Source organism: Carex rostrata, chromosome 11, assembly GCF_964058835.1.
Source record: "Carex rostrata chromosome 11, lpCarRost1.2, whole genome shotgun sequence".
Classification (NCBI taxonomy): Eukaryota; Viridiplantae; Streptophyta; class Magnoliopsida; order Poales; family Cyperaceae; genus Carex; species Carex rostrata.
In genome coordinates, this window is record NC_135928.1 from 12633968 (window position 1) to 12655622 (window position 21655).

General features: G+C 33.8%; 2 protein-coding genes across 2 annotated transcripts; both read left to right on the plus strand.

The window, feature by feature from the left end:
* Window positions 1–3112: 3112 nt before the first annotated feature.
* Window positions 3113–5187, plus strand: LOC144562435 (PPR containing protein). The gene is made up of 3 exons (XM_078311658.1): window positions 3113–3460; window positions 3841–4039; window positions 4763–5187. The coding sequence occupies exons 1-3, from the start codon at window positions 3149–3151 to the stop codon at window positions 5023–5025; spliced, it is 774 nt and encodes a 257-aa protein (XP_078167784.1). The 5' UTR covers window positions 3113–3148; the 3' UTR covers window positions 5026–5187.
* Window positions 5188–11659: 6472 nt separating this feature from the next.
* LOC144561768 (F-box protein SKIP23-like) lies at window positions 11660–12995 on the plus strand. Its single transcript, XM_078310863.1, has one exon. It carries the CDS (start codon window positions 11679–11681, stop codon window positions 12759–12761), a length of 1083 nt encoding a protein of 360 aa, XP_078166989.1. The 5' UTR covers window positions 11660–11678; the 3' UTR covers window positions 12762–12995.
* The last annotated feature ends 8660 nt before the right edge of the window (window positions 12996–21655 follow it).

Genomic DNA, 21655 nt, shown 5'->3' on the forward strand with positions numbered 1-21655 from the left:
CAAAAAAACAACAAAATTGGGTTTAAACTCATTAACTGTGTACTCAATAAAATAATATGTTTTAACTTATACTTTCCAATGCTCTGACTTATAATTTATTATGCTTTAACTTATAATTCTAATTACTAATTATAATTCAAGAAATTTATTTTAATTTGAACCCTATATTAAATATGAATTGCAAATCAGAAATTCAAAAAAGGACAAAAAAAACTTTGGGAGGGAGGGGGGGCGACTGCCTCCTAATCTTAGAGTGGGCCTGCCTCTGAACATGGCTATTGTTTACAAATGTAGGTGTCAATCGCTGCTACGAGATTATTACTCCATCCAAGATTATCTTTTCGAGGCCACGATGAATAAAAAAATTCTCATAACAAGGGAAACTTGTCTTCCTCTTCCACTTGATGAAAAATGTATTGGGGATAACAAATAAGCTTTCTTTAGCACTACAAATGAACGATTAAGACATTGAAAATGCGATTACTCTTGTTCAAGTGGCAAATGATTGCTTCCAAAATTGAATGGGTTAAGCGAACTAGCTAGTGTTATGACAAACCATCAAGCACATAGCACATCCTTAGGTTTTTCTTCTAATAAAGTTGGCATTGATTTTACCAGTGACTAGCTTTTGTTTAGAAAATATTTTCCGCAATGAAATTCACTTAAGACAATATATTTGTGAAAAAAAGTGTGTGATCAATGATTGCTTAGCAATATATGTTGAGAAATAACTGTTTGATGGAGTCAGTGATGCTGTCATCTTATGTCGTTTCAAAAAAAAAAAGAAAACTCGAAGAATATAACTGAGTGATAATGAATGCGAATTTGAAGTGATGAAAAACGTTAGGTTCACTTTTTTTGTTTATTAATGAAAACTATTTTCTTAGAGATGATACACTTTTGGATAGGGGTGTCAATGGGTACGGTACGGGTTGTGTGGAGGCATTTTCACACGTACTCATTAAAATTAACTCTATCCATACCCTACTCATACCCATTAAAAATTAACCTTATCCTACCCTACCCTTACCCGTTAATATTATCAGTAACGAAACAATAGCGGGTGAATAACGGATAATACTAATATAATAATTAGTTTTATTATATTTTACAAATTAAACATCAAAAACTCATTTATTTCACTCATTTCACACATATGTAATTACATTTCTAATAAAAAATAAAAAAAATGTGCAATCAATTCCAACTAAATTGTTTTTTATAAAGGAAGAAAATTCAAAAACACGAATATATATATTTAAACGGTTTGAAAATTGAATTGAATATATATTTAGATTTTGTAATTATCCTATAGGGTAACGGATACAAAATAGTCATTATTCATACCTTATCCATTTGATTAACGAAAAAAAATTCTTATCCATACCCATACCCAATAAGTTAACGGAAAAAAACCTTACTCATACCTGTTTTATCAAATACGATACGGTCGGATAAACGGCTAAAAAGGTACCATTGACACCCCTACTTTTGGATAGTATGCAAATGATGAAATTATTAATATTTATTTCATTAAAAATTAATGTTAATAAAACTTTTTTTCTTATATATTTTTTGCCCTCGTTACACAAAATTCTGTCTTTGCTTCTGTACACGTGTATATATTTGTTGTGCTAAATCAGACAAGTAAATTAAATATTTTACAGATAAAATAATACTGAAATATATTTAATATGGGTTACATGTAATGTGTCACTCTTAGCATTTTTTTTTACCACGATATGTTATGATTTTGGAAAGGAGAACTCCAAAATTTGATAGTTGCAGCGCATGTATCCATAGTCACAAGATTTGTGAATTAGATCCAAATAATTTATATTTTTGGTGATACTGAATCGAACACCGAATTATTTGGTTGACCGAATTTTGATCGAATTAAACCCGAATAATTCGTGAATTTTACTAATTTTTTCCGAATTTTTCAAATTTTTTCTGAATTTTTTTAAGAACATTTTTTGTTTTGTTTTTTTCTTAATTTCTTGTAGGACTAAAATCTCTAATCTGAATAATTTTGAATCATTATCAAATTATATTCTAATCACAAACTTTTATTCTTGCCGAACCGAACCCGAAATTCATTTGTCACTATTCATGCATCTTCATATACAAAACGCTGATCATCTTATCCTGAGGTCTCATGAGAAAATAGTGACAACTGTCATTATTTCCGGAGTCTGATGCTAATTTCGGTTTGGACCAGGATCAGGGCCTTAGGTTTGTCGTTGTCTCGTTGACACGAAATAGGTTGTTCAGATGATCTGTGACGCTCTGCGTAGGGTGTTATCTCCGGTCTGAAATATAGATTATCGAATCTAACCTGAGTCGTTGGATTTAAATTTATGGTCCAGATCTGTTATGCTCGCCCATAACATCTGTGTAACGTGGAGAGCATTATATGGAAGGCTCTTAAATACCGGGAAGAAGGAAATCTGGATCCAATGAGTATAAAACGGGTCGCTATAATACGGGACCCATTTGTTATGCTATGCATGTATGCCGCATCGCATCACTGGATCATTTACCCGCCACACTACCTCCGACTTAATTTTACCCACATACATCTGGATTCTGCACCGACCAGTACGACTGTGGGACCTATGCAAACGCAACCTCTCGCTCTCAGTGTCAGTGGAATACAGAGTAAAATATCTTCTACGCCGTTTCAATACTGTGAATATATACAGCGGGTCATTACTCGAGTATCATTATTCATTTATGGCCTAAATCTTCGTCCCGGACTCTCGGTACATTACTGTCTGTATTAGTGAATGCTACTGGAAACCCGAACTTGCCGTGGCTTTCTCTATAACTTTCCTCTTGAGTCTGAGTGCGTATCGTCTGAGATATCTCAACTTTTGCGTGACCGACGTGTCCGGTGCCTATTCGGGGGTGATGTAGGGGGTCAGTTTCATGTGACTTTGAGATTCGTGCAGAACGTCTTTAAACGGTTAGGATTTTCCATAAAGTCACGCAAAGTTTGAGATATCTCAGAGGATACGAATTCCTTGAGTCTTGGGTTCTCCGTTCGGCCGTTCCCCATTTCTTATATATATATATATATATATAATACTTCTCCCAAGACGCACTTTCCCTTTCTTTCTCCATTCTCATTCGAACAAGTTTAACCATGTATGAAGCAAGCCTCAGGCGGCGTCGCTCCTTCTCCAAAAGAGGATCTCCGGTAGGTAGGTCCCGCCGCGCATCGTTGATCCGACGGTCTCAACAACCGCGAAAGAAATCAACCGGTAAGATTCTGCCACGTAGTGCTTCTGAGCCCATACTGTGGATCGTTCAATTGGTACCTGCCGATGTCATATCGGAATCCGACCAGAAGGAGGTAACACCTCTGTTTATCAATCCGACATTTTACAGCTGCTATGATCTCTCTGAGCCATCTCACCAGGTTCAAGCTTTACCCCGATTGCTCGATCCTTCAGAGGTAAATTACATATTTAGTGATAAAATTTGGGTCCATATGGTGTTACTTTCCCAAAATAGTATATTAGGGTGATCAAACCTAAGTGTGCTTTGTACAGTACAAGCTGAAGCCTTCTAATATACCTCTCAAATTTAACAAGAGCAACTACCAAAATTTGAGTTCATTGTGTTCAACTGTTTAATTAGCAACTAGTATTACTTTTAGTTTCTTGACAGGGAAACCATGATCGATATGAATGATTACCAATGCAGATGTAAAATAAATTACCCTTTTCAACTTCAAATTATTTATGTTTATTTTGCCAAAACTGAAAAGTTGATAGAGGACATGTGCGGAGTTAATATTGGTAAAATGATGGTTTAAACTTTAAATTGAAACAGGTGGAAAAAAAAGTGCTGGTCAGTGTGACTGTGGAGGGGAGTGTGGGGCCTATTAAGGCCCTCGTCAGGTTGGGGGCAAGTGTGGAAGAAGCAATCAAAGCTGTTCTTCAGAGGTACAAAAGTGAGGGACGAAGTCCTCGGCTCGATACAGCCGTCACCGCTTCATTCCAGCTACACCATTCTCATTTCTCCCTCCAAAGTATGGCTTATTTTATTATTATTTTTAGTATTAAATGAGGATCAAAGCCCTTCAACTCAGCCCAGTGCGGCCCCGTGTTTCAAACTAGCAATTTTCCATATGCCTTAATTTATTTGTCACATAAATTTGTCACCTTATTTTTAGAACAGTAGGCAGTTATTGATAGTGTACTGAGTTTTCTGTAATTTATATAAATTGGTTTATTAATTATAGAAGTACAACATAGTGTAATACAAAACACATTTTTCCCAGTTCTATTAGTTTGATTGGCATAGTCGCCTGGACGTAAAATATCTACACACTGCATAATAAGCTAATACAGTTCCTAATTCGAACGATTATAATTCCTGGGGAATTTATTCTTTACCAAATCCCATGCATTGGCATTCTGAACAAATTGCTACAATTATGCTAAACAAGAAATTAGAGTTGGTTCTTTTTATTCATTTGGAACAAATCTAATTTCAAATGAAAGCTTTGGTTTACAATTCTACTGATAAAGAATACAGGATCTTTCCCCTTTCTTATTCTGAGTAAAATTTATGAAATAGGCTCTTTATAGTATATGATAGTAATAAGGGTCCTGTCCAGGTTATCAAGAAAACAAAAAATTTAATTTCAAAGAGTTCTAGCCACATGGGATTTATAGTTTCAAATTCAAATTGCATTTTTTTGTCATTGCAATACATTTTTTCAAGCTTACATATTCCAGACTTTCACCAGGTTTGAACAAGAACGACAAAATTGGTGAAGTGGGGGGTCGGAGCTTCTATCTTCACAAGAATTGTGAAATAAAGGGCTCCTATTCTGGGATGGAAGAAAGCAATTTGGTCATAAAACAAAGTACAGATATTTTCTCTAGTGTCAAAATTCAAGCAGTTAATACCTCTCGATCATTTATGTCGTTTATCATAAAGAAGTTTAACAAGATAAAGAGGCGCACTATCAGGCTTTGGAGGGTGGTTACTTGTGACAATTGTTCGTAAGTCTCTATCCACACTTTGCCTTCTTCCCTCCTCCATCTCTCACAATTGTATGTATGATAGAAGAACAAAAATACTGCCAGATTATTTGTTGGTAGCATTTAGAAGAAACCGAAGCATCTGATTAGCCAGATTTTTGTAATGGCAGATCAGATCATAGGACTCACAGTTATTGTAAGATATTGCTCTCATGTCATGAAGAGTTACCCTTGTATATATGCATATTGGTTTACTAGTTTACTATCAGGTTGAGATTCCTCTTTGATGAATTTTTTGACTGTACAAATTAATCCAAGAGGCTATAAATCAAATCTATAGCATACGTGCACTGTTGGGCATATACCTTTCCTTCCTATCAAATCTATAGGGTGTGTTTAGATGAAATGAGATTAGGCTATTTTTGAGGTTAGACTATTCAGAGAATAGTATGTTCGATGTTTGGTTAGTATTAAATTTACATAACAAGGAGACAGAGAGAACATACAAACTTGATAAAAGAGCTCAGAAAAATTATTTTGATAATCGTTGTAGTTTACTTAATTTTCACGATAGGGCGGTAGCACACTTGGCTGGGAGAAGAAAATCTTAAAACTATGGTTACCTAAAGATTAAGAGTTCGAGCTTTCTTACAACTTTGCAGTTTATGTGAAGATTTTTGAAAAGAAAAAAAAAGTGTACTTTACACTTCAAGTTTTATACCATAATAAGTTAAAAAATGGATGCAATTGGCCGTGAGAAAAAAAAATCACAATTCGGCCTATACAAGTGTAATAACTTTTAAACAATTGTTCAATACACGGCTGTATATTTGTCGGTATGGTGCTTTCAAACTAAACCCATGATTTTACAATAGAAAGCTCAAAGACCATTTTAAAATGAGGCAAATTCTTGTTTTGACAAATTCAACAACTGTTTTAAATGAATTGTTTTAAACATTAAAATTTAAAAAGCCTTATATTTATAGAGAAAGAAGAGGGAATAAAACATGCTAAATAAGCGAAATGCATCAATCTCATATCCTACTATGCGGAAACACACATCAAATTTGGGCTTGACTCATTTTTATTTTTATTTTTTTTATAATAGTGGGGGAAACCCTCTCCATTAGAACTCAGAATGTTAAAAGCATTCGAAGTACCAAACAGCTGGTACTAGGAACTTTGATTACAAGCTACTCAGTCTAAGAGAATTACAGGCTGCTACTAACAACAGAAACAAAGTCTAGATATGTCTATTACAAAAGATTCTCCAAAACAACATATTGAAAAACACACAGGTCATCAGCCTTCAATGATATCTGAAGATCCTCCACCTATTCCTCCATGACTGTCATAGTAAAACTTGGTACCAAGTCCTTCAAATCATCAGGCAAAATAAAAATTAGTTTCAAAAAATGTAGCATCATCTTTACATTTACACCAAAATGAAGCTATACTTGCTATTTTAGCAGTTAATTGATGTACAGGTTTGATACTAGAATTGTTAAAGAAGAAATTATTTCTCTCTAACCAAATGGTCTATAAAATTGCTCACCTAATTAATTATAACAATAATTTGTCGTTCAAAGAAATATAGTCATCTAAAAGCCAAATGTTGAATAAAAGAACAGTCAAAAGTAAAGCCATTTAACTTAGCTAACCATTTTCAAATTTGAACAATAAATGAACAAGTTACAAAAATATAATTAACAGTTTGAAATTAACTAAAGAAAGGAAAGTAATATGGACTTGACTCTTGAGTACCTGAATACCTAAAACCAACATAAGTGAAAACAAGCGAGAGAAAATTTCTTGGTCCAATATTCACCCATGGATTTGTAAAAGCTCAAGGGGTGGTATTAAATTCCAGTGTAGGTAAATTAATAATACTAAAATAAATTTGCAAACACACTGATCACTATGAAGGCAGTCCGATCAGAACAACTGAACTAAATTTCTAACAAATTAAACAAAAAGCTAAATTACTACTTAATTAAACTTACTTGGCTATTAAAGCATAATTGATATCGGAGAGCTAGACCAGACTAGGCACAAACCAAGTCTGCAATGAATCAAAAGGGCAAGGCAACATCTCAGTTGTACCATCTCCTATGTCATATCTAAAAAGACGTCGCTCATCTTCCAGGAAGTAAATGCAATTCCCTTTGAATCCAGCAAAGTTATTTGCATTGAAAGATAACCCACAATGATATTGCAGAAACAACATTTGGTCACCAATATCAGTGATTTTCAACCAACAAGGTTTCCCTTCTCCATCACCAAAATAAAGACAGTATATATCAAAGTGGCTCTGCTCAGCCTCATTATGCTGGAACAACCTTAAAATCTTGCCTCCTGACTCAACCAAAACTGTGTGACCCTTTAGAAGAGGGTTTGTGTCCTCTGGTGGTGCGACTTGATAAGCCAACTTTTTTGTAGCAATATCAAGAACATTCGTAATGCCGGTTTTCCAGTCATTGCTAAAGTATCGTCCCATATAAAATGCATTACCATTACCAGTGCCACCGATCCCTGCTACATAGACCCAATCATCAGCATCAGATCGCATAAAAGCCATCATTTTGGGTGCAGTATTCCATTTCATGCCAGGAAATAGAAAATAATCTGCCTCTCCCGATACAATCATTATATCGCCCCCTTCATTTTGATCTGGACCAATATAGTCTGGGCACCCAAAAACTTTGGCAAGAGGGATATGAATCTCATCATGAGTAAGAGGATTAAGAAGATGCATCTGGAAACTTCTAGAGTGAGAGGCAAGTAAGTATTGACGTGCGGGACCCTTGAGCCAAGCACGACGGGAACCTGAACAGAAGATACTATGAACTTTACCAGATGATAGGCAGTAGAAACGTATGATGGCGTTTTCATGGTCTTCTTCAGGGTCTCCACGGCGTTCTAGAAGCCAGGGGAGTTGTGGAGGAGGATCGGTGATTGGGGCTGATCGCTGCCAGCTCTTGCACACAGCACGGAAGCGTATGAAATCAGAGATATCAGGAAGCTTTTTGGAGAAGAGATGGAGGATGTCTTGTGGAAGTGCTGACCAGTTTCTCTTAAGGCGTACGGCATTGCTAGCGCTTCGTTTACTAGCACTGCTACCGGTCGGGGTATCAGTACTGCTTGTCTTTCGCTTGCGCATCTGACTTGTGGAAGAAGATTAAGGTTTTGATCTTATAGGAAGAACTGGTATGATATGAGTATCGTCTCTAACAAGGAAAAAGTACTTACTTTTTCGGAAAGGTGCGCAGCGCAGGTGAACAAGGATGGGCGGGAGCGGCGAGGTAAATAAAATAAGGGGGAATATCATATATACCACTCAAAAACTAAGAAATTACATATTTATCACTCCAAATTCTGTAATTACATATATACCATCATAAATTATAATAACTCACATATTTCACCAACATAATTTTAGTATATAACATATATACCCAAAACTCAACTTAATTATGTTTTAATGTTTTAAAAACTGTAATTAATTAAAGATTAACTTAGTATCTTCTATCTCCTTGGACCCGTTCTTTTCCCCTTTAGTGCTGAATCTTGGCAGAAGGTGCCACGGTGAGAGACAGAGCCTTAACAAAATATTCTTCTTCCATGTTAATTACAGTAGATCCGTTCCCTTGGAGCAAGCCATCAGATTTCAAAGATTAATTCCAGTTGGAGGCTTGGAAGTTGGAGCAATGATTCGTTTCCAGATTTCAAAGGATTTTCTAACCATCAGATTCTATGAAATGAGATTATCAGCAATGACTTGGTAAGATTGGTTAGCATACAAAATTAATCTGGAGCTTAAGCCTCCTATACACTAAACATATATAATATAGGTAGTCGCTATTGATTTGATCGAATGGTTATTTGATGAAAAAATTTCTGACAAGAATATTATTGTAAGTGTACATGCAATGCATATCTCCATTTCTCCATTCTATTATTAAGCATATTGGGTGCCCGATTTGCCAACGGCTACGATTGAAAGATGAAATTTCGGATTTGATCTCAACCCTCCAATTACATAATTGGTCTTCTTTTGATTAAATGCATCGGTTTTATGTATATAAGTCTAAATTTAGTTAAAAACATACTCACCACACGTGCTACTACACGATACGTTACAATTAAAATTGAACAAATTCTGAAATTTAGCTGTATATTTATCTGTTTCCTTATTTCTTTGTTTCCATATTTCTTTTCTTTAATTGAGAAGACTCCACCTTCCATTTTATTATTTTTTTGTTTCCTTACTTCTTCTTCGTTTCTATACGGATCACAATGAGATTTTTTTTGTTTATTTCCTTATTTCTTTCTTTGTTTCTATACATATTGTTGTGGGCAGTTTAGAATATATTTCCAATATATCTCCATTCTATTATTAAGCACGTTGGGTGTTCGATCCGCCAACGACTACTATTGAAAGATAAAACTTCAGATTTGATCTCAGCTCTCCAATTATATAATTTGTCTTCTTTTGATTAAATGCATTTGTTTTATGTATAGAAGTCTAAATTTAGTTAAAAACATGCTCACCAGTCACCACATGTGCTGCCACACAATATGTTACAATTAAAATTGAACAAACTTTGAAATTTAGTGATATATGTATCTGTTTCCTTATTTCTTTGTTTTCATATTTCTCCTCTTCAATTGAGAAGACTCCACTTTCCACCTTCTATTTTCTTATTTCTTTGTTTCCTTACTTCTTCTTCATTTCTATACGGATCACAATGGAAATCAATTTTTTTTTTATTTTCATATTTCTTATCTTTATTTCTATACATATTGTTGTGGGCAATTTAGAATATATTTTCAATATAAAATATATCAATGTGTGTTTATATATTCTAAATCGGAAACAAAGAAGAATATAAATTGGAACTTGTGTGTGAATATATATTTCTTTTATAATATTTGTGTGTGTATATATATCCTATACATACACACGATAACACTTTTTATTTATGTTTTTTGATATCATATATGTCGATATTGAATTGTTGTACGATATTTGATATTAGATTCGAACCGAGCTATTATTTGATATCACTGGTACTTAAAAATAAAGAATCATCACATCATCAAATTGTTATCAGCAATCACGATTAAAGTTAATTAAAAATTAAAAATACAAAATCATATAAATTTTCTATTAACATGTGTCTTAATTGATGGATAATTATTACTTTCATTGATATTTTTTTTTCTTATAATATGTCCCCATTGCAACGCACGGGTATAATACTAGTAACATATCAATGTGTGTGTGTGTGTATTCTAAATTGGAAACAAAGAAGAAGATGAATATAAATTGGAACGTGTGTGTGAATATATATTTCTCTTGTAATATGTGTGTATATATCCTATACATACACACAATAACACTTTTTATTTATGTTTTTTTATATCATATTATATGTCGATATTGAATTGTTTTACGATATTTGATATTAGATTCGAATCGAGCTATTAACATGTGTCTTAATTTTTGAATAATTATTATTATTTTCATTGATATTTTTTTCTTATAGTATGTCCCCGTTGCAATGCACGGGTATAATACTAGTACTCAGATGAAAGAGGTACTTTGCTTCTTGGTATCAAGCAATTGTAGTTTCAGACAAGAACCCAAAAATGAAAAAGTTTGTACCTTACACTATCTCAAAAATGAAATGACCTTACACTTACAGTTTTAAATCATAATGCTCTTCATAATAAGTTCCAAAATGGATGCAATTGGCCGTGAGAAAAAAAAAACAAAACTCACAATTCGGCCTATACAAATACAAGTGTAATAACTTTTAAAATATTGTAGTTTCAGACTAAAACCCATGATTTTACAATAGAAAGCTCAAAGACCATTTCAAAATGAGGCAAAGCTAAAAAAATTATTGTTTTGACCAATTCAACAACTGTTTTAAACATTAAAAATGCCTTATATTTATAGAGAAAAAACAGGGAATGAAACATGCTAACTAAGCGAAATGAATTGTAAATTAGTTTTGTGTTTTTGGAATACTAAAATCTTACATATTTATAGAACTAAATGTTGAACTAAATGTTGAATCTTGAAATTTATAAATTAGCCCTTCTGCTAAAATTAATGCTCTATAATATATTAATTTTGCATTGCACTCAACACATAAAAAATGCGTAAATGTATAATAAGACATTTTCTTCTCTCTCTCTAAAATCCGAGAAGAAGATTCATTTGTTTTGTTTTATGTAATCTATTCCATTGATTTGTAATTGAGTGTTTATAGAGAAGTTTTGATCTAAACCAGATATACAAACTATATCTGAACCAGCATTGTAAAAAACGTTTGTTTAGGCCGATAAATCAGCTGATTAGTCATTGCCGGTGACCAAACTGTCATAAATTTTGCTTACTAATCAATCAATTATTTTCAATTATTTCTAATTAATCACTTAGCGGTACCCTGTTCTGATGACCACATACCGTTATTTACAACACTGATCTAAACTACTGTTACATCATCTCATCTCTGGTTAAGAAAACAGAAAAACAGATTTCACTTATCGTCTGTATGTTGAATGTTTTCTCCAGTTTCGGATTGAATGGATGTATCCATTTATCATCGAATATTACCTCGAATCCATGAAATCGACCAGATCTCACACAATCATTGCTCTGCTCCGATGGCCGGAACCCTACCTGTCACCAGAACTCACGATTGGTCGGGGCTTCCACCCGAGCTGCTCCAAATAATCACCAGGAAGCTCCCTGACATCTCGGATTTCGTTAATTTTCGCGCCGTTTGCACCACGTGGCGCTCATCGGCCCTTGTCTCCAATCCCCCTCCTCAATTACCTTGGTTCCTCCAGCGCCGTGATTCCCTCCAAGGCGACCTTTGTTTCTATTCTCTTTTCTCTGGTAAAATCCATACAATCCCTTCTCCCAATTCCTTGGGAAACTGGTTCAAGGGCCCTGCACACGACTACATACTTTTGTACAATGCAACTAGCTATGAGATTTCTCTTCTCAATCCACTCACAGATAGGAAGGTGGTTCTTCCATTTCTGGATATTGCCGGACCCTGCCCAGTTCGAATCGGTCCTGATCCGATTCACAGTGAAGAGTGCGTGGTTTTGTCGGGAAATTCATCTGATTTTAAAACTGGCATTCTGGCTTTGTATCAGCCAGTAGAAAGGGATTGGGTGGTGATTGAAGAATGCTCGTTGCATAACCGTGATGCGTACTACAATGGGATGTATTTTGTTAATGAGGAGGAAACTGGAGCTACAAAAGTTATCGATGTTGTTACACGAAAGGTGGTACATATCGTACCACCACCACCTCCGGAGGATGATAATGACTGTCACCATTCACCGAGGGGCATGACGTACTTAGTTCAGTCAGCAGGAGATATATTAAGGGTGTTTTTACATGATGATGAATTGCTACAAGTAAAAGATTCTCACTTTCATATTCATCGGTTGGATTTCGGAAGTGAGAATGGAGGGAAGCCTTGTTGGGTCAAAATTTCTAGCATAGGTGACCATATACTATTTTTGGACCAAGATAGTGGCTTTTCTCTGAGTTGCAAAGATTTTAGTGGAATCAGAGGAAATTCCATTTACTTCCTCAAGTTACAGTCCCAAGACATTTATGAGCCCCCCTTCTATTTCCTTTGTAGGTATGACATAGAGGAAGCCAGAACTGAGCCTTTGGCCTGCCCTCTTGCAAATGGAGGAACTTGGATTGTACCTAGCTTAAGATAACTCAATTTTGTTAACTCAATAATTACTTGTACCTAGCTTAAGATATTGTTGCCTTCATAAATCATTATGTTTGGGGTACAGGGGAGCACCATTATGCTGGTATTGGTTGGCTTAGCTGCCAGACTACAGCTTTTTCTCATTTTCTGGTATTTTCTTTTGGGAATTTATATATGCTTTGTAACACTATTTGGTGAATTCGTCTTGTCATTTATTATTGAAATTCTTTTAATGTAATGCTGTCTCATTGTTTCTCAAGGTAATTATGTATGTTGATTTAATTTTTGCTGACAAATAACTTGTAGAAAATTATGAGATGTTAGCGGCAAGCTACTTTAATCAGATTATCTCATAAAATAGTTGTAATGTTCCCCAGAATCTTTGCTTGCATGATACCAATAGAAAGCCAAAAAAAGTACCTCTTTCATTGGAGAATATGGATTGCATGCACAGCATTACAATAATATTCTTGTCAGAAATTTTTCATCAAATAACAACCATCTGATCAAATCAATAGCGACTACCTATATTCTATCTAGTGTTGTATAGGAGACTTTATCCTATATTAAATTTCTTAAACTCCAGATTGATTTTGTTTGCTAACCAATCTTACTAAGTCATTGCCGATAATCTCATTTCATAGAATCTGATACTTAGGAAATCCTTTGAAATCTGGATTCCTTGCTCCAACCTCCAAGCCTTCAGCTAAACGCTTTCTTAATTAAATAGACAATATAAATAGATGCGGGGTAAAAGGCCCTCCAGAACCACTATAAGCTTCTCAGAAAGCCCAAATAAGAATTCATATATTTATAAAAATAGTCTCATGTAAAATTCAATTTTCCTTCAACATATATATTTTTTTCTGTGAGATAAAGTTTGAAAACTAAAATTAATTTAAAGAGAATTTAGAAGGTATAAAGGGATATTGGCGAAGGGGAAACATCATGCAGGCCATCATCAGCTCCAATCTTTTTAGGGTAGAAAACTAGAAATTAACTTTGCTCATTTTAAATGAAGGGTGGAGTGAACAAATTAAATATTAAACAAATTTTTGTACCACTTATAATTAGTGAATTTAAAATTAAGTGTCGTGTTGGCTAGCATCATGTTTCGTTAGATGTGTATTATTGTACCAACATATATGATATGTCTCTATATTTTTGAAAGGTGATTTTACAAAAAGTACAGGTAGTGTCCTCATATCCTTCTGTTTTATAATTTCCTTACATTGTGTAATGAATTAAAAAAAAAAATGCAAAATTCAAAATATTACATCTTTTTTTAATTGTCAACAGTTATACTACTTAATTAAGTGGTAAAAAATGAATGTCATATAAATTTACTGCCAAGGCCTATGTAGAACTAACAAAATTCAGAAACAGATGATGCAATCATTTACAAAATAATCAATCTAATGGCCAAGAAGATATTCAAATTTTTGAATTTTTGGACTTTAATACAATAAGAGCTGAGTCAACATCATTGGTGAAGGACAGCTTGGACCAGTATATAAGGCAATATCGGCTTTCTATTTTATTTGCATTTTTTAGGTTTAAAATGCTAATGTTATTAGTCTTGAGTCTTCATCACAATTATTTATTCATCTGTTACATTAATTTGACTATTGGAGTATTGGATTATTGATCGTGTATTAAGATCGATAACTATATAAAATATAAATTGTTAATTTGTTATAAGGAGTTCTAGAAAATGGTGAAGAAATTACAGTCAAAAGACTTTCAAAAAGTGTGAACAAGGGAAAAAAACAGCTTAGAAATGAGTTGTATCTACTGGCAAGGCTCAAGCACAAGAATCTTGCTAAATTGACTGGATTTTGAGAGTTGTATCTACTCAAAAGCAAAACAGCAAACGAAAAGTTCTAGCCTATCAAATACAAGTTCACACAAACATGAGTAATTATGCCACACAAAAGAGGAAGTATTATCAATCTTCAAGTTAATCTTGTCTAGACCCAAGCTGAAGTGCCCCCCTCCCATGTCATTGACTCAACATATTTTAACAGCTTGGCTCTACTGTAACGTACCTTCGAACCAGAAAAAAGTGGTTTCTTCTGATACAGTGTACTGTTACCTACTTGCCTTTGTTTTTTTTTAAAAAAAACATTAATCCTGATGGTATTGCTATATGTGAGAATATGCCAAGAACAGGAGTCTCTTAGTGTTAATTCAGATTTCTATATGTTTGATGTATCATGTGTTGTTCTCCTTTATATTATGCTTGTTGAATACAAATACAATGCAATTCACAAAACCTACACTTGACTGGCAGCAGTCTCGTGTTTATTGCCCCTGAATTGATGACAGTTTTATTGTTAAATATTATTTCATCTTTTCAGTCATTTTAGATTTGGGTCAATTTTGCAACTTGAGTGGGTGAGATTACATTCCAATTTCCGTCTATCATTTCTAATTGGGTCAAGACTTAGGTAATGTGGCACTGTTGTGCCAACAAAATTATCATGTTTTCGGTCAGGTAATGTCCATGCTTCATAATCATATCTGGCTTTGGGTCAAATTGGTTTTGAAATTTGAATTGCTCCCTTAGGTAATCTACTGTTGTGCCAACAAACTGGATTGCTCTTTAGTCATTTTGCAGGAGTAAGTACTGGTGAAAAGGAAAAAGAATAAATCAGTCAGGTTCAAAATTGGATAATTCTATGGGTTTCTGGTTTGGATCAGGTTTTACTGCTACCAGAATGCACTGCATTTGATTATTAAGACCTCAATATCTAGAACTTACATTTTGGGTTATTTAGCACAATCTAACACGTACTGATCAGGTCAACTAAACATAAAAATTTGAAAATTGGTCTGTTAGAGAAATAAATACCTAGATTTAATAGACACGTGGCCTCCAGTCTTCTCCGCATATCCTTCATACCCAGAACCTCTGCCACATTTTTGCCTTTCCCCAATTTGACATGTCATTTGTTCCATCCCCTCTCATCCTGGAACCGTATTGTCCCAGGTACCTGACTCTAAGCAAATTACAAACGGACGGCCCAGATTAATCCCAGCCGGGCCAAAGTCAATCTGGTGCCCATAGAAACTATAGGGGGTCCGTTTTGAGATTTGTGCCAAGTTAAAGAACTAATCTGGGCCGTCTGTTTGTAATTTGCTTGAGTCAGGTACCTGGGGTGATCCGAATTCCTCATCCTGAGGCCAACTTTTGTTTTCTTTTTTTCTTTTCCTTTTGTTGCCCTTTGCCTCTGAACAGAGGACTTCACTTCACCCCCTCCCTCTGATACACAGTACCAGTGGCATACAACAGCTGGTACCATTCTGGTACTCATCTCGGTTACCATCTCAAATATAGACATAACATAACCTTTCAAGAGTATTAATTTCAATTGTATGCCTTTTATTTAGCCATATCTTCAGAATTTTTATCTAAATTTTTTACTTGATATATTGGGACAGTCATATTTATGCTGCCACTTAACTATTTTTATCTAAACATTTTCATCGTATAATATATGATGAATGTCGATCTCGCATCCAGAGTGAATAAAAAACTCCCATATAACTATTAATGATACTCCTATTTTAACTTGAAATTTTCTTATTGAAATATTCCATCATATTATAATATTTAGGATAGAATTCTTTCTTTTTTCTAAGACTTGGTAACATGTCTTTTTTGGAGCATATTATAATATTTAGTTAGAATTCATTCCTTTTACTAAGACTTGGTAACATGTCTTTAGAGGCTCCAAAATTTAGCCACCAAATTATATAGAATATTATTGTGATGGTGTGCATTCAATCCATATACTTTAAAAAAAAGGGCAAATTTTGACGGTTTCATTGAAATCATGAAACTGAAAATTACAATCCATATACTTAAATGAAAGAGGTATTTTCTTTTGATTTCTATGGGTACCATGCAAGCAAAAATTATGGACTTTGTTTTGGAGACAGTAGACCAAAACGAACATTGCAGTTCTAAATAAAATTACATTTCTTCTGTAAAACATGTAAACATCTACAAACAATTTAAGTACAAATAATTGGTGATCGGTAGAAACAATGGATCATCTTTTTTTGCAGTGCTCACTTGCCAGACAGATTTGGTGTTGGATGGGCATGTGGTATTATCAGTGTGTCATGGCAAAAAAATTCATATATAATTCATTTTGCTTGTCAACTGCCTAACAGGTCTAAAAAAGCCTTTCTATTGGTTGTTAGTGCCATTTGTTGGACGATTTGGAAGCACAAAAATGATTTATGTTTTAATTCAGCCCCTACCAAAACTCCCTGACAAATTATATTTCTAATCTTGTCTTTGGTCCATTATTGGTCAGGTCATGTGGCATCTCATAAGGAAACTGCACTATGGCTCCCTGTTAACACTGATGAAATTCCTCTTAACAGCTGGCACCCAGATGATCTGATGGAGCCAGAAGATTCTCAAATGGCAACAGATGCTTAATTATCAGACAGTAGTGTATGAAGGGGACAACAACTTGTTCAATGAATAGCAGTTGGCAATATTATGTTTTTTGTCCTAAGCATTTACTTAATACTTTGCATAGCCCTTGTGTGTGGCTTCATTACTTCATCCCTTGTGTGTGGCTTAGTAGTAGGTTGATGGATTTCATTCAGCTTAATATTTTGGTACATACCCATATGAGGTATCAGACTTTCTATTATGCAGGGTATCATTTTGATGTGGGATAACCTGCCTGCTAGAAACTAGAAATGTAACTTAACTTGAGTTTCAGTAATGGAATGAGCTCCGGCCTTTTAGTAAAAAAAAATTGGTGATCGGTAAACTAAACTCCGGTTGACGGTTGTCGACATCAAGCACTTAGTAAGAGATACATTGATATCAAAAGATATCTAATCCAGGGAATCTGGGATGTTAAATTTTTTTTATTTTCAGCAAACTAGTAAAAAAAAAAGAGAGAAGAGAATAGAACTTTTTAGCTTTTAAAGGGTGTCAAATATAACACAGTTATTTTGACTCTACTGCTCATCAGCTCATGTCCTGTGCGAATGAAAAACTGCTCTGTCAAAATGTGTACCCCATTAAACCCAATTTGAGATTTCGGGAGTATAGTTGCAACTTTTAATTATGCTGGTAGCAGCAGCCAGCAGCACAAGCAAGAATTTGCATAATCTCCATGACAAGCATCATGTAAAAAGTTATGGGCGTAATTTACGGCCATATTAGTCGCATTTGGGCTGGGATGTTTCTGTGTTTGGGCCCGTATAAAAGGTTTTTTTTTTTTTCCTTCTGAAATTTATGCAATACGATAGTTTTAACTGCATAGGCCATTCCGGGATTTGATAGCAAGAAAAGCTAAGCGTATTATTAAAATAAGGAAGTTGATAATTGTATCCCAAACAAAGTACTCGTTCGCGTTCTCCAACCTTCTAGAATGTCGGCAACAAAAAGATTAGGTTTTACTTCATACAGCGCAATAACAGTACCAATCTTTATTTATTGTATAGAATTTCGCCACCTGAAGAGAAAAATGCTCTGTTAAAAAAAATGAACAAAAACACACCCAAATGCAGCGAAACAATCGTATAATTTAAACATATAAAGGAAAGCGTTTAATCAACTGCATTCAAGTGTTTAACTTTCATTGTAAATGAGTTAAATTTTTATTTCTTAAAACAAAAACGAATCCCCAAATTCGTCCCCGAGCAAAAATTTACAGCTCTAAATTTGAACCAATCCCCAAGCTCGTCCCCGAGCACGAAATTTACAACTCTAATTTTGTACTAATCCCCGAGGGCGTCCCCCAGCACATTTTTTTTCATTTGTGCAGAATGTGCCAGGAACAGTACCTGTGAACAACTAAAGCATGTAAACCAATATGTACTAGCAAGCAAACAACATAAACAAAACATTGAAAATTCTCTGATTAATATCAATACATGTAAATTGTTTCAGGTTCTAAGACATGCCTAACACTAAGATCAATACTTGTGAACAAGTATCAATAAGAAGTCTGCAATTTTGTACAGAAGTTTGCATCAAGAAAAATGTTATCGGATTTTGACAATTCCATCTCCTATCTATGCTATCCATAGCACCCAAGCCTTACTCTCTCTCTCTCTCTCTCTCTCTATATATATATATAGAGTAAGGCTTGGGTGCTATGGATAGCATAGAGGGCTACAGTGCTACGGCTCAATATTCGAGTTTTCAAAATTCTAACAGTCGATCCGAACCGTTCATGTTGTTATCCATATTAATATGTATTTGGAGGCCAAATTTTACATTTTTTGAAAAAAAATTTACTATTTTTTTAGCTAGGTAGAAAATCACTTGATCTAAAAAATTCTGCACCATTCAGATATTTAATTTTCTATCTATCTAAAAAAATAGTAAATTTTTTTCAAAAAATATAAAATTTGGTTTCCAAATACATATTAATATAGAGAACAAGATGAACGGTTCGGATTGACCGTTAGAATTAAAAAAACTCAAATATTGAGCCGTAGCACCGTAGCCCCCTATGCTATCCATAGCACCCAAGCCATACTATATATATAGAGGTGGGCTACGGTGAGTTGCGAAGTAAAGCGACTATTTTACTTCACGCTCATATTTTGTGATTTTAAAGTTCAAAACGTCGATCCGAACCGTTCATCTTGTTCTCCATATTGAAATGTGCTTGGAGACAAAATTTTACATTTTTTTGAATTTTTTTACTATTTATTAAGCAATTTTGAAAGTCGCTGATCTGATGGTCCAGAAAATTTTACTGTTTTTTTACTGTTCACAGCAAAACAGCAATTTTCAAAAATGCTTAATAAATAGTAAAAAAATTCCAAAAAATATAAAATTATGTCTCCAAGCACATTTCAATATGGATTAAACATCTAACGGTTCGGATCGGTCGTTTGAACTTTCAAAATAAAAATACGGCGTGAAGTAGAAACGCGTTTTACTTCGCAACTCACCGTAGCCCACCTCTATATATATATATATATATATATATATCTAGAAATATGAACAAAAAAGAAAGAAAATTGGAATACAAAGGAAAAATGAAATAATGTACCTCCAAATAATGGATTCAATATAAGAAATGTTGAAGGCACGAAGAGGATGGAGTCAGTTTTGTAAGCCAAAAAGAAATGCAGACTTGTATATGAATGTGTCAGGAACAGTACCTGTGAACAAGTAAAGCATGTAAACCAATATGTACTAGCAAGCAAACAACATAAACAAAACATTGAAAATTTGTGCATATAAACATGTGTTTACAAACACATTTTAAAGCATATAAACCTATATATTTACAAACATTGAAAAATCTGTGTTTACAAACATATAAACCTGTGTTTACAAACACATTTTAAAGCTTATTCTTCAAACACATTTTAAAGCATATAAACCTGTGTTTACAAATATTGAAAAATCTTCATTTAATATATTAATTGTTCAAAATGAAGACTATTTTTTTAGTTATTAAATATCAAAAGCTGTTAATGTGCATATAAACATGTGTTTACAAACACATTTTAAAGCATATAAACCTGTGTTTACAAACATTGAAAAATCTGTGTTTACAAACATATAAACTTGTGTTTACAAACACATTTTAAAGCATATAAATCTGTGTTTACAAACATTGAAAAATCTTCATTTAATAGATTAATTGTTCAAAATGAAGACTATTTTCTTAGTTATTAAATATCAAAAGCTGTTAATTAGCATAATTAAAATTAGAACAAATCCCCCACCGCGTCCCCGAGCTAACTGGATTTAAATTGTACTTTAAAGTACACTAAAGTAGTTTAAAGTACTTATAACTAGTTTAACTAGTTAAAGTACTTAATTAGTTAGAAAATGATTAGAGAACCGTTAACAATCTGGGGGACTAATTCGGGGATTGGTGATTACAACTATTCCTAACAAACTATCCACGAAATTAAATCACAGTACAAAAGCATGCAAAGCTAACGTTTAAAACAATCAAATTAAAGCTGCAATGCGTTAAAACAGCAATTCGTTAATTAATGGCAAATTAATAAATTACTGTTATTAGCGGACGGTTAAACCTAGTTAAACCAGTTCGGGGACGGGCTCAGGTTTGGTGGCTCGGGGTACAGAAACATTTCTCTTAAAATAAAGCGTTATATTAAAAAGAAAGGTTAATTTTCTACGTATCTTTCAAAACATATCAAATTTCTTATTTAATTTTCAAATTTTAAATTTATCTTATATGTCCCTTAACTCTTCCAATACTTAACTAATTTTAAATTATCTCTAGTTAAATTATAAAAAAGTTTCATTAAACATTGAATAAAAAATAAAAGACAAAATTACCCCTTTTTTTCCTTTCTTTTCTAGAGACATCAATGTTAGACCTATCCTAAAATCTTAGGGTGTATAAATGTAAACTAATTTGAAACTTTGATCTTTTGCATTTATCTCAAATGTAAGCAGGATGGAGCCAGACTTTCAAGTTATGGAGGTCAAACAAGAATTGAAGTTAGTTATATAAAAATTTTATGTTATGAATGGGGTCAATATTACTGTATCTATAACATTTTACCCTGTACTATATAAAAAATCATGTATAAGTATAAATTTTTTCAAAATAAATGAAGATCAATTGATCCTCATTCTTTAAATGTAGTTCCGCCTCTGAATGTAAGCTAATCAATTTCAAATTTATATTTTCTTGGTGCTCCACTGAAGTTTCATTTCATTACAGTAGATAGTTAAAACAGACATCCTCTGATTTAATACAAGCATTCCATTTACGGTGACTTTGTTTGATATTTCCGCTCAAGTGGAGACTGCTAGCTTTTTCTCAATATCCACCATTCGTTCGCAAAAAAGAGTACGTAGAGATAGTAGATTTCAAACAATATTTATGTGTAAGAATGAAAGAAGCCGCTATG